The sequence below is a fragment of the Corvus moneduloides genome, chromosome 2 (assembly GCF_009650955.1).
Source record: "Corvus moneduloides isolate bCorMon1 chromosome 2, bCorMon1.pri, whole genome shotgun sequence".
In the NCBI taxonomy this organism is placed as follows: Eukaryota; Metazoa; Chordata; class Aves; order Passeriformes; family Corvidae; genus Corvus; species Corvus moneduloides.
The window spans coordinates 117,989,762-118,004,546 of NC_045477.1; the positions used below are offsets into that span (position 1 = coordinate 117,989,762).

At 41.3% G+C, this 14,785-nt stretch overlaps 1 protein-coding gene across 2 annotated transcripts in view; it reads left to right on the forward strand.

Annotated features, from left to right (window-relative positions):
* The window catches only part of LOC116440338 (myelin-oligodendrocyte glycoprotein-like), a 33,861-nt gene extending 25,625 nt beyond the window's left edge, over positions 1–8,236 (forward strand). For both annotated transcript variants that reach the window (XM_032100991.1, XM_032100990.1), the window contains 3 exons: positions 1,958–2,296; positions 3,429–3,470; positions 6,613–8,236. In XM_032100991.1, coding sequence (XP_031956882.1) covers positions 1,958–2,296; positions 3,429–3,470; positions 6,613–6,716 — 485 coding nt within the window. In that variant the 3' untranslated portion in view covers positions 6,717–8,236. The remainder of the gene's footprint in view (positions 1–1,957; positions 2,297–3,428; positions 3,471–6,612) is intronic.
* Positions 8,237–14,785: the final 6,549 nt, after the last annotated feature.

The following is a 14,785-nucleotide window of genomic DNA, read 5'->3' on the forward strand; positions in this document are numbered from 1 at the left end:
GTCCAACCTATGACCAATCACCACCTTGTCAACCAGATTATGGCACTGAGTGCCACGTCCAGTCTTTCCTTAAACACCTCCAGGGATGGTGATTCCACCACCTCCCTGGGCAGCCTGTTCCCAGGTCTAATCACCCGGTGAAGAATATTTTGTCATGGCCAAACTGTAATGACCAAAAGGCTGAGTTCTCCACACAACAAGGGGATTCTCCTTCCACCTCTAACCAGAAAAAGCACTTGGGATATGTGGGGTTTTTTCAGCTAAAAGTTGACATTGTTGGGCAAATTGGACTGGGATTTTCAGCTGAAAACTCTGGAAACCAAAGGAAAGCAGATGTGTGGTGATAGAGTTATAACCAAAGACATTTACTTGGCTCTGAGGTTTAGCTGTCTGTATCATGCTTTTCCTTCTGCTTTCATGTCTGGATAAACACACTGTGACACCAAAGAAGGCTGACTGATGTGGAAACAGGGGCCTGAGCATGTGACAAGCTGAGCCCTGGCTGATGTCACTGACTTCAAGGGGGAAGTGGGATTCTCTTTGGTCTTTAGCCTGACATATGCAGAGAGCTGATGCAAGCCAGGAACACAGGAATGACCCCACTGCAACCAAGAATACTTACTTCAATATTGAGTCTAGTTACTTGCCCCATGTGCTTCACAGAACTTTGGCCATGGAAGCAGATTGAGTTGTTTCACAGTGAATTTTAGCATTTCTTCTTGGTGCAGTCACAGCCTCGTGCTGCTTTTGTTCTGCTCCATGCTGGGAATAACTTTTCCTTTCAAATAAATTAATCTGCATTTTAATTTATAAAATTATTTTATGCAACAGGTTTGGTCAGAGTGCTAATTTAAGCCCACATTCTGTGTTGGAAATACCTAGTTGTTCATGCTTTATGAATACATAAGAACCTTCTTCAATAAACCAGTTTTCCCCTAGAAAATGTAGCACTGCAATCTGGTAGGAATTGTCCTGCTTGATAGTGGCAGACTCACCCATTTGTGCAAGTTTTAGTATGCTTTCAGCTAACTGGGAAGGATTTATAGAAATAATTGGCATCAAAGTTATTAAATGAACAGTGTGTGTAAGTGGGGTGCAGCTGGCTGCCTGTGTCCCTGTTTGTTCAACTGCAGGATACCATCACCCTGGCTCTTGCATGTGCTGGAATTGGTTGGGAAGGTTGGTAACACCTCTGCCTGATGTCTAGGACACCCACCAAGTCTCCCCAAGGTCTTGGAAAAATCATTTATCTAAAGTGGGAATGACAGACTCTTCCTTCTGGCTGCTGGAGATGACCACCAAAGAGTATGAGAGACCCCCAGACAGGGGTTAGCAAGACTGCACCAAGCCAGACCTGAAGAAAAAAGCCCTGTTCCATCCAACCCTCTGCAAGATTTTGCAGGAGAAGGGAGATGGGAGCCCCCAGCACATTATTTACAAGTCAGGAATCACAGTCTGGTAGCCAAATAATGGGAATTGTGCTAGACCAAACTCATCCAGGAGTTTTCTCCTGGTCTAGCATTGTTTTCACACTTCTCCTTTTTTTCCAGACAGACTTCCTACAAAACTAGAACTTGTTTAATCATATCTGCCCTTCCCCACTTCCCTGCATCCCCTTTTCCTCTTGTGAACTGACCTATCAATTAAAGTCAAATCAGACACCTAATCCCAAAGACTGAGGATCCCCAGGAGCTGGAAGAAAAATCACCAGCTAAGGAGACAAGTGGGAACAAGTTCAAGCAAAAGCCACACTTACTAAGTGAAGGCAGCTTGCACATACCAACATCTGTCCTGCTGCACAGCTGGCTGGGCTCTGAGCACACATGGCCCTCCTGGCTGGAAACAGGAGGACTTGGGAGGGAGAGTGCCAAAAATGATGTGGTGAAGCCAAATTACAGGAAGCCTGGTGTCCCTATCTCTGCTGCACACTGATGGAATTGTCTGGGTTTTATTCCAGGTCAGCTGGACACCACATGCCATGCATTTGTTGGAGAAACTGTGGTTTTGCCTTGCACCACCACCCCTCCTGGAGACCTGACCCTTGCCAAGTCAATGCTCTACTGGCAGATTGGCACGAAGATAGTGCACTTCTTTCAGAAAGGGCAGGATTCACTGAAGGCCCAGGACGAACATTTCCATGGCAGAACCAGTCTTTTTCTGGACCAGATGGAGCATGGCAACCTTTCCTTAAAGATCTCCAATGTCCAGTTAGAGGACAATGCAGAATACACCTGCATCTACAGACAGACCGGGGGTCATGAAACAAAGAAATCTAAAATTAGACTCAATGTATCAGGTAAGGTTTTGTTTAGTTCAGAGGGAGTGAGTCAAGGGCACTATTTCTTGTTGATAAGCCATATATGGCCACTGACAGGGATTACTTCAACTTTTAAAGCAATTTTTCACTCAGTTTCATTCTGTTCCTTGCTTTTGTTGGAAGAATATGTGAGAAAGAAAAGAAAAATCTTTTTGTTAAGCTTCAGCCCTTCAGGACTCCTAAAGGCAAGGCCACTGCCTCTTCGTCCTCCCTTCACAGGAGACATTAATGAATAATGTCCCCAAATTTAAGCATTTGGTTATTTATGGGTTGGTACTGTCTTTGATCCACTTTGCCCCAGAGGAACAGGAGAGTTTATTTCACTGTTTGCCCGTGGGTCTGTGAAGCAGAAGTTTAATCTCTGGCAATTGGATCCAAAGTCCAGGCCACAGACCCTTTCAGAGGGATGTCAGCCAGTGGCTACTTTCCTTTTCCCTTGCAGCTGGAAGATGTGGATCTGGTGGCAAGGCTGGACAGATGCTACAAGAATTATTATTTTTCCTTCTTAGGAAAATTAGTGAGACCAGAACACATGTTTGAATAATGCCAAACAAGTGAGATCACATGTTTGAACTACCTACAAGCCACCATAAGGATGAAGCATTGAGTTTGACCAGCTGACCAACTGAAAAAGAAAATAAAAAAAATAAGGGATACATATCAAAACAAATAATACCTTTTTTGGGTGTCTTGCTTGAATAAATCAGCTGGAAACTTTCATTATGTTCAACCACACTGATTTACTTCTGCTTAAAATAGAAAAAAAATATATCTTTCTTTTAATGGACATAATTCTCAAGAGAAAAATGTTTTCAAAACGTAAAGAGAAATACATTGGTTCAAAAAATTTCAAAGTGACATGTTTTGCAGTTTTCAAAATGACAAAAATTGTTTTGAAAATGCAGAATCAAAATGTTTCCATCATCTAAATTTTGGGAGCAGTAAGGTATCTGATATAATTCTGTGATCATACTTAAACTTTGAGTTTGTTTGATAAATGTATTCTTCCTCAGGAAAAAAAAATAACATTAAGCCTTAGATCAATTATCAGAAAAACAGAAGAAGTTCTAGGCTCAAACAATTAACTTTGATTGTTGTGGGTTTTTTCCAGCTCCAGCTCCATCTAGGATTGAGGACCCACCTTCCCCTTCTGGTAAGGCAGTACTCCTTAACTTGCTAAGTGTCTGAGTGGTTGTCCTGTGCTTTATTTTGCATTTGCAAGCTTGGCAAAATGTGCTGAATAGACACAGTCCAATAAACTTGGGGTGCTTGTTCTCTCTTACTAAGCCTGGCAAAATACAGCTGTCCCAGACAGGGAAAAATATCTCCACCACTGAGACAGAGCTCGACTGCAGAGAGAAGGATGCTGAAGTGCCGGGAGTCACGAGCCCATAAAGACACTCACTAGTATGGGCATCATAAAAATCAGTAAAAAACAACACAGCAGCCACTCGGTTCTGGGAGTTAAGGCCTTTGTGAATTACCTTGGTAGGAATAAATCATAGGATCATCAAGGCTGGGAGACACCTGCAAGATCATCCAGTCCCACCATCAGCCCAGCACCACCATCATTACCCCTAAACCATGTCCCCAGGTGCCACATTCAGGTGGCTCTTGAACACTTCCAGAGTCAGTGACTCCAATAACTCCCTGGGCAACTTATTCCAGTGCCTATAACCACTCTTTCAGTGATTTTTTTTTTTCCTAAGTTGAACCTCCCCTGGCACAATTTAAGGCCATTTCCTCTCATCCTTTCATTTGAGACATGGCAGAAGAGACCACACTACAACTTCCTCTCAGATAGTTGTAGAGTTAAACTACCAGACTGAGAAATTTGAGGGGTCCTTTTGCTAATAAATATTCAAAAAATACATGATTAGTGACTCCACATAAGTTCTTCTGAGAAATTAAGGTAGATTTCATCCAAAGGCAATTTTGCAATATAGTACAGATGTTCATAGGTTTATTCATTACAGAAAAGTACACTAAGATAATTTTGTAAACACTTCTGGAGTGAATTCAATGCAGAAGGGATGTCCACCTTGAACATGCCATCGTCAGTAAGTTCTTCCCTAATAATCCTCCTTTCAAGCCAAATGATTCTTATTAGTGCTACAAAACCTTAAATTGGCATCAAACCTGTTACACTTGTCATATAAAATCAAGAGCTGCAATTTGTATTTTACTCAGTGGAGCTGGAAGATATGAAACTTTACATAGCAATTATTATATTACAGTTAACATGATAAGTTCAGCCACTCTATTACAGACAGATTAGGCTGCAATAAACTCAAACAGAAACTAAGAAAGAGAAATGTTCCAGTGTTTTATCTCATGATCACACAGGAAAAAAAAACCAGTTCTTGTGTCTCATGAACAAAAAAACAACTTGAAAAAATACAGGAAATATCCATTTTTAGACCTAAGATAGGTAGTCTAGCTGGCTTAAAGGTCTTTGAAAAACATGAAGTTAAATTCAAGATGGTATTACGTGACTTCACATTACTTTATAAGAGCAAACAGAACAGGAATTAGAAGCTGTTACCTTCCACAAGAAATCAGAAATTATCAAGGGTCAAACTTTTTAATGCAGAAGCAGTGGAAGATTCTCAAAACCAAATGTAAGTGGGTTGTATTTCAATGAGATAGTTGTAATATGTTTGGCTCAGCCAAAACCTTCTGACAACTTTCCCTCAATATAAACTATTTCTTATAATGAAAAGGTGTTTTCATTGAGGAAAAAAATTACTGGGACAAAGGAGGAATGTTTCGCTTTGTTATAGGAGTACAAACTGAACCACACACTTTTGACACCTGATGGTTCTTGTACTGCAGGATTTTGAGGGACTTGGGGATGAGGAAAGAAAAGTCTAACTTTTTAAATGTAATTTTTTGCAAAAAGGAAAAAATATTTCCTGTTGTCACCTTCTTTTGAAGAAAACCATCAGCTATAGCTCCCTTTCTTTTTAAAATTATTTATTTATTTATTTTCAGCAATTTCTTGAGAAAGGGAGAAAGAGAATCTGTTTTATATTAGTTGTTATTTGAGAAGGGACTTAGGAGAATTAAAAAATGACCTGCTGAGAACAAAGGCATCATATGCAGAAACAGTTCTCACATTTCACAGTCAACCAGATCAACAAATACTATTTTTATGTAAAACAGAAACAGTTTTCATCTGTTTCACTATGGCTGCATTTCCGTTTGTTTCCTGCATGGATTATTTTTCCCAACTACTTTAAAGAGCCAAATTTTATTTTCACTCTGAGTGTCTTGCAAAAGTCCTTCAGGGTCAATAAAACTAGTTTACCACTTTCTCTGGGAAAAACGAAAGGATCTGGGCCTGGAAGAGGACACAAAAGGCCGGGAGGCTTGTTGTTATAACCCTACATTTATTTCAAAGCATTCCTGAGGACTACCTGATGTTTACTTCTTCTCTCCACATTAATATCACAAACTCCTTCCAGGAACAGGGAGGAAGCACCCTGGGTAGAGATAAGTTAACTACAGTGAGATACTGACAGCTGATAACACAGCAACAGGAACAGCCCTTAGGCTGGTGATGTAAAAACCAATATAGAGCCTGATCTTCCCAGAGAAGGATTAGGACCTGAACAGTTATAGAAAAAGTTTCTCTTCTTCTTAAGCCAGGGGTTGAAAATCTCTTTTTACTTGTGCACTACATCCAGCACAGGTTGAAGGTTTCACCTGCACCAAGGGTAATTTGTGCCCTGTGTCCACATTGTGGGTTTTGTACCAAAAGTGGCACAGTGCTGCTACCATCTAAGGCATGTACGACCTAGGCTTTTTAATGTTTATTACCATTATTTATGGACTCTTAATCAAAACATCTGCCTCAGGCCCTGAGTAGGAAGAATGGAAATGTACTTTCATCCTAAAATCATAGAATGGCTTGGGTTGGATGGCTTCTCAAAGATTATCCAGTTCCCACACCCCTGCCACGGGCAGGGACAGCTCCCACTAACCAGCTGGCTGGTTGTTGCTTTTCTATCAGGATTTTAAGCAAGGATTCTCAGTCATCCAGAAAAATTGCATTAATTGTTGCTGAGTTTCTGTGAAGAAGAAAAACTTCCTTGTCCCAGTACCTTGAAACTGTTTTGTCTGGACTGTGCACAGGCACATAAAAGGAGAATTTTGAAAATGAGACAAAATTAATTGTTTTTAAAACAATCCTCCATCAATGCATTCATGTAAAATGTGTCATGCAAACTTCAAATACACTTTTTTGTCAAGCCACCACTTACATGCTGACTTCGTCTCTTTTAATTTTTCAGGGCAGAGTCAGATTTGCTCTGGAAGCCCCATGGATGTGCCACGTCTGGCTATGCTTCCCTTCTCTTTCCTCCTCCTGGTCCCCGTGGGGGTTTGGCACTTGTGACTGGGGAAGCCAACCTTGTCTTCGGGAAGTTCTCCTCACCAGAGGACCTTTCTGGTCTGTGGGGTCAGTGTGACACCTGTTCCAGAGCTACAGGGAAGAAACGCCAAGAGCTGAGAACACACCAAGCATTAGGTGTTTACGTCCCACATTCTGGTGTTCCACAAAACCAAGGGCAGCAAAACTCTGAGGTGGCAAGTCTGCTTTTGCATTTGTTTCTTGGAGTCCAGTTTTAGTGCTGCCAGGATATATATTTTTGGATTGTGGGGGTTTGCTTTAATGACAGGATGAAAGGCTCACAAAACTCCAGGATCACATTATAACTGATCCTAGTGAGATCTTCTGCCTCTCATCTGCTGTTCTTCAAGACAACGGAAAGGAAGAGTGGGGTTAACTACTCTCTGTGTCAGACAAAAACTGGAAGTAGGAAGACACTCCCATTTTGTGAAACGTAAGGATGGAAACCTTATGAAACTTGATTCTGGAACTTCAGCTTCTGTTTTCACTCTTAAGTGTCATGAGTTATCAGTAAGAACCCTCTTTTTCCACAAGAAATGTAGTATTTCTTCAGTGGAAGGGTAAAGTTGACTGAGAAAGATGGTAGAAGTTCATAAAATATCCACATAGAGGAAGGAAGTGATGTATTACTTAAAATTCCACTGCTAAATAAGCCAAAAACTTCGGAAGGCTGAATTCAGCATTATCTCTTTTTGTCATGAAACACGGCAAAGCTGGATTCTTAAGCTGGAACTGTGCAATGAGAAATTGGTACTGTGATGATGTTACTTGTTTAAAAATTGTACCTTTGGAGGGGAAAAAAACATTGAAAAACTCATCAGAATCATTGTAACTGATACCTATGCAAACTGAATGGGTTTACTTCTGGAAATGTTCAGTTCAGGTAGCATAGGCGTCCTGCGTAAAACTTGGGTCAAAAGGATCCTGCATACAAACAATGCTGAGAAAATGCAGAAGTTTTGTTTGGGGCCAGAACTGCAACTCCCCTGTTTCACAACCAAAAAGCATCCAGAGAACAGAACTACTCCCCACAGGCTGGTGATCAGCAGTGACTTAACTCGTCCCTCCTGCTGAGCCCTCGGGCAGGGGGAGTGACTCACGAGGAAGCCACTTTGATTTGGAACAGTTGCATCATTTTTTCCAATGGAGAGACAAGATTGGTTTTGCAAGGAGGAAACAGAATAAATCAGAGCTTAAAATGGATGTAAAGGAGACAGTTACCTTTGAATTTCTTAACTAAAGGCCCTTTCCCCCCATGGTGGGGAAGAGAAACAAAATCCCACACACGGCCTATGCTGGTGCTGCAGTGAAGCTCAGCTGGTATTTGGCTACCCTATGTACAGAGCAGCTCAGTGCAACAGCTGGGGTCCAACTGCACAGAGAGATTTGACTGTAAGAATTGTACATACTGTGACTGTCTTTTTGTGTCCCACCCTCCAAATGTTTGCCTCAGATTTCATGTATTTTTCAAAATACAATTTGATTACAAATAAAAACCTGAAATAAAACCAAAAGCCCTGATGAGAGCAATCGCTTGGTCTGTAAGAGTTCTTTATTTGTATTCCGTTTTTTCCTACGGTTAGAGAGGCTCCTCTGCAATCAGAAAGTTTAAAGGGTAACACCTGTGTAGTTTTGTTGGCCCTAAAAGTCTGGACTGCTTGCCCTCATCTCAAGGACTCTATGACTTCTAAAAATCCATAGCCACTTAGGCAGCCCAGCATTTCTCAGGTGTAAAATCCCAGAATAGTTGAGGCTGGAAAAGATCATTGAGTCCAACCCTTAACTCAGCACTGCCAAGTCCACCATTAAACCATGTCCCTCAGAGCCACATCTACACATCTTTTAAATCCCCCCACGGGTGGCTGTTCAGTTAAAGAATCTCAACATTTTGGAGCCAGCTGTGTGTGTGAGGAGACAGCCCCTGGCACGTGCTCAGGCATGGCTCTGATGGATCATCAGGCAGAGAGAGACTAGAGGCGAATTCCCTTGCCTGCAGTGCCCCTGTCCAGGGGGCTCCTAGGAAAAAACCATTCTGCCAGGAGCAAAGACTTGAAACCATATCTAATTTATAAGCTAAGGTCTGTGTTTTGTGTCACACTTGAAAACAAACCAGGAGCCAGTGCATTTTAGGAGCAAGCTTTCCTCTTTGCAAAGGGTCCCACAAGGCAAAGAGATGTCGAAACAGCACATCCTGAAATAATTTGCTCTAGCTGTGTTAATTGCATTCCCACATAGTGTTGTATGTAGCAACAATCCAGACTGGAATTATAAAATTCCTTAATCAGTGCACTGACTGCCACATCAAAAAAGACAAGGTCACATCTTTTAGCCAATGCAGATGGACATTTTTTTGGAGGTGCAGGTGTAACTTGGCTGTCTGCTTCCTTTAACGGTATCCTCCCCTCCTTTCCCTTCTCTTCTCATTTCCCTTTACCCTTTTCCTTGTCCTTAAACCTTTTCTCTTAACATTTCTTTTCCAAACTATGGGCAGATTTTGGGTTTATATCTCATCCCAGGTGCCTTCCAGTTACACTGTACATAAGACATCTAAAACCTCTCTCTCTCCCCCGATTCCTCCCTTTCTCCTCCCCACATCAGTCACAGCTCTGCCTTTCATTCCCTCTAGATCAACAGGCACTGTGTGAGTGCTGATTTAGCCTATACTATTTACATACTAAGAACAGCATTTCTCTCCACTTTTACATGGAATTGAAAAGGTGTTTCCATACTTTTTTGAGTAAGGAAAAACATTTGACAAGAGTCACAAAAGAAAGTTGAAACAGCAAAAAACAAACAAACAAAAAATTCCAACCAAGGTTGGGGAAGCCAAAACATTCCCACACCTAGTTTATAATTACTTTTTCTCTTATTTTTTTCTAAATTCTGTTTTTGTTTCACCTTTTGAGAAGAAAGGACTATCATGAATGTATCACTACACACTCAGGGTATGGTATAAGAACACAGGGCAAGCAGCTCCTGTTTCCTGAACAGCAAGAATTTTAAGAATGAGGATCTGGAGCAAACAAATGAAGAGGAAGGGGAGGAAGAGAAGGAGGTTTGTGGTATTTTCCAAATTATTACACTAACCTTTGCATCCTCCGGGGATCCCCACGGGCTGCAGGGGCACAGCTGCTTCACCATGGCCTTCACCATCGTCTGCAGAGGAACCTCGGCTCCAGCAGCTGGAGCACCTCCTGCTCCTCCTTCTCCACTGACCCTGGTGTGTCCGTGTTGTTTCCCTCACATGTTCTCACCTCCTCCTCTTCTCTGGCTAAGGGAAAACTTGTGCATGTCTCACTTCCTTTTGATTTTCTTCTTAAATATGTTAGTTACTTATGCCAATCTTTTTTGCCTGCCAAAAATTGCTGTTCGGGGCTTCTTGGCCAACGATGGGAAAGAGAGATTGAGCCAGGGCACGAGTGGTGCAAGGGCAGCAGCAACAACTGAACTGCAAGAACCCAGAGGAGCCCTGGCAGGGCTGTGCTCAATGCTAAAGGACAGAAGCAACACTGGGGGCCACCTGCAGCAGCTTCGTCCAGCCTCCAGTCCTCCTCTTTTCAAGTAATTCCACCAGGACACTGGAAGATGCTGGTTTTCACCTGCCCTGCTCCATGGGCATCCCTGCCACAAGGAACCCATAAGTCACTGGAAATGTAATGCAAATAGGTATGTAATGTAAACTGTTACGTAAATAGGTTATGTAAATTGCAAAACCAAATACACAAATAGTCTTAAGATTGTGTTTAAGGAATCCACAGTTGTAGCACAGGGTCCTTCCTATGCTCCCAGCCCAGATGCACCTTTATTATTGCTGGAATAAAGAGAGGACTTTGCTGCCCTTTTTTCACAGTACCCTCCAACAAAGTAGAAGAAAATTAAAACACAAGGAAACCCATTTCAGTAACACCTGCATGTTTAAAGAAACCTTGCAATTTCAGGCCCAAACCAGAATCTTTTACAGGAATCCCTTTATGGCACAGAAGAGAGGCAAATGCCTCAAACCCAGAACACACTAATGGAGAAATCTCAGTGGTAGCATTTTCCCATTGACAAACCATACAAAGCCTTTTTGATGCAGGCAGCTCACAGCATTTTTATAAATTCAGGGAGAAAATTGGTGAATTTTATAAATTCCCCAACACCATCCCTGCACAGTGCTGGAAAAGAATAATTCATGGTTTAGGGGGAGGAAGCTGAAGCAGTGCAATTTGTCCCAGCTGACGCTGTTGACAGATGAAAAATCTGTCAAGATTCTCCACTTTGTTTTGGATATGTTTTGTACCAACAGCAGGAGAAACTTCCTAGCTGTTGCTTTAGATAGTATTGGGCATTCATTCAATCAGCATCATAATTTCTTGGTCATAAACTGAAAAATATTAGAAGTCCAATCATGTAAATGGACTAATGTATTCATTCTCAGAGAGTGAAAATAAAAAGTTTTAGTAATAGTCCCAATATAAACATATGAGCTAGATTATATACTATTTAATTTCTACCAACTTTACAAAAAAAATTGTAGAACTTGGCTTTTATGGCTGCTGTGAAAAGTCACTGAAAGAATTGGTGTTAATAGATTATCACCTGTAAATCAAGCCCATTAAAATTGGTTTGTAAAGCCATGATATGAGTAAGACTCTGATGCTTGGCATAAACTTTTTATACTTGAGTCCGCATACTGTGCTGTTGTTGGGAAAATAACATTTATTTCCTTGTTGTATCATTCATCTGTTTTTAAATTTAATTTCTGTGTGCTGTTCTGTGCTATGTAAGCACCTCCACTGACAAGTGTGAGCTGGGTGACCTCTAAATGTTGTTTACAACTCTCCTTTTTTATGACTCAGATTCGCAGCAATAGTTGGGATGTTGAAATGTCCCTGTTTACTGTATTTTCCCAGAGCTGTAGTTAATGCCATTCCCAGTGGTTTTCTACAACCACTATTCTAAATTCCTTCAACTGAAGGTTTGAGTGACCAGCAGACCCTGAGTTATCCTTTCTTGCCTGGGTGATGACACAGGAAGTGTCTTGAGAGTTCACTCACTGTGCAGAATGTGAGGAGTGTTCTTGTGTCTTCCAGAGTTTCATTGGGAACGAGAGGGATTGCTTTGAAAACCAAGGAGCACAAAAACAATTCACACATTTAAGGAGTAATCTCCACTTCTCTCACTTGCAGTACCTTGGTGGCCCACACCTACATATTCCATATGGCAGGAGCATATGGCTGATAATATGCTTCATTAAAGAAATTTTTAAGAGGTCTTTGGACATTATTCTTGCCAAAGAATGGCTGTAAAAGCAAGTTAATTTTTTTTTCAAGGTTTGGCAGTGACACTGGTAAGAGTCAACAATGAGTTAGTTTGATCATCTTTTCCTAAGTTTACAGTGAGGCCAGATTAACTGGTAATGCTTTCTTCTGTCAGCTCCCTTTAGTTTCATGTGATGTGGGAAAAATGGCCCATAGAGAACATCAGCAAGAAAATAATGTGGACACATTCGATGCAGAATCATAAAATCATAGAATAGTTTGGGTTGGAAGGGGCATTAAAGATCATCCAGTTCCAACCCCCTGTCATGGGCAGGGACACCTTCCCTAGACTGGAATTTTCACCATTAATTCAGCTAAGCCTAAGGGCCGTCATTGCATAGCCTGAGACTCAGAAGTTGAACAAAGAGTACTGAAAAATACTGAAAACAGGCAAGGAAGGTGATTCTTTTTAAATATGCAGCAGGGAATCACGTTGCTATGGGTGCTGCAATCCTCGCTGCCCCTTCTGTTTCAGCTTTTGGGATAGTCCCAGTTCAGACCCTTCTCTTCCCCTCTCTCTGTCTTTCTGCAGAGATGTTGGCCACCACTGAAATCACCCTGGAAAAAATAACCAAATATCATCTCCTTAATTCTTCTGAGGGCTAAGGCTCACCCATACAATAAGCACATTTCCCCTTGGGCACTTGAAGTCTCTGGAAGAGGAAAACCAGGTCAACAAAAGGCTCAAGCCCTGGAATGCAGGCAACTCTTAATTATTTGCAGGTGGAGGATTATCTAAGTTCCCACTCTGAAAACAATAATAAATAAGTGCATATACACATATAGAATACTGCTAGCTTGCAAAAACACAGACACTCAAGAAACTGTGTGTTTCCTTCCAGGGATATTTCTAGGCCTGATGAAAGTCCTTGCCGACAAACCTTCATTTGCAGTCATGTTGGCTATAACACCACTAGTGTTTAAATAAAACCCAGCCAAGAAAACAAAAGAAAACAAAAAAAAAATCCCCATCAAAAAACCCCAAAGTGCACTGTGTACCTTCATGACTTTATACTACACTTTCCCTCTTTTTTTCCCATGATATCTATATCACAGGAAGGGGTTAGAACTTATTTATTTGTATTTGCTACTATATTTTCAGGGGCATAAATAACTGTGCTGAAGAAACTGATCTTGTTTCTTCAAGCAGGACAAATGCATTCATTGCAATGGAATTGGATGTCCTATTTATTTCTGTGAAGCCAGGAGGAAGCAATATTTGTTTTATTCTCCATATGCATCCAAAACGCCAAAAAAAGTGCCCTACAGAACTGTCCCACTTTCCAGCTGTCATACAGCTGGAATACTGTCCCTAAGTAAGCGGAGCCCTGCACAGAACGTTGTTCACCAAGTGCCCTCTGCTGGCTTTTTATTCTCCCAAAAAAGTGTCTCTTGTAGCCACAAACCAAAAGGTAAAAAACAAAACGGGCTTCTCAAACCCCGACTCTCATTTCTGCTTTTAGAAAAGCACCGCTGCCAAATTTGTAAACACTGCAACAACCCGCAGAGTAACCTTTCATTAAACGGGGTTTATGTGTAACCATCAATGAGGCAAAAGGGGACGGGCAGAATCACAGCTGAGAGGCACCAACTCCTCCCACCCCTGCAAGTTTTAACCCTGCAAGCACTAGAAAAGCAACTCGAGCAGGAACACAATTACTACAACCCCCTTTCAGTAGCACAAAACCCTTAAATGCTTCCCAAAGATGAGAAATGTCAGGAATCCATAAGCCAGGTATTGCATGACTCCGGGTGGAGGCTTCAAGAAGCCTCTTTCACTTCTTATTTCTGGTAGCATGTAACAAAACATATTAATCATAAATTCCTGTCCACTTGGCTGAAAGCAGCAAACCCCTCACCAGCTCCAATCCGCCCTACGGAAGGAAAGAAAAATCCCAGTTTTGCAGACAAATTTCTAATAATAATCTCTAAAGGCACATGGAATTTCCCTCCAAATTTACACTGGCTGAAAGCCAAGATGACAATCTTACATCTTTCACCAAAGTTAAACAACTTTCTACTGATAACAAAAGACCAAAACCAAAACAAAAAACACTTACTAAACAAACACAACAGAAAAACCCACAGCACCAAACCCTTGAAAAATGTGTATATCAAAGGTTTGTAGTCAGGTCATTACTGGGAAATGAGAGAAAATTTTAAAAATGAAAGGCAATTCTGGTGCATGATTCTTTGTCCTTTAAAAAATCCCATTCTCTCTAAATTCAGAGCAATCAAAAAAGAAGGGTAAAAAGAGTTGAGGACTGTAAAGAAGCACCATCTGAATAATCCAGCCACCAACTTCCCACAGCTGGTCACTGAATGGTAACAGCAATTTCTTCGAAAGATCATCTTTTTCCTCAGGGCACCTGAATCCAAGATTCAGAATTTAAGAAAGCTTTGTGTCACCACTGCTGCACTTACTGGGATCTGTAGATATGAGAAACCTTAAAGTCCAACCCTCAGCCCTGGTGTGGTGAGGGAGCTCATGGGAAGGTTTAACCCAGAGGTGAGTTCTTGCAGCAGAGGAAGGTGCTGTTAATACAGGCACAGCTAACACAGCTGTTCTTCTACCCTGGGGATTTCAATACCATTTCCGTTGCGTGATATTCTATCACCAAATTTCTTTTAAATTTCCTGCAGATGTGGGAAACACATGCACTTTAAAATGGTATTACATTTTATATGAACAATGACCTCCCATCCTCTGCTAAGCCTCTGTGTATAAAATTGATACTGAAAATATCCACT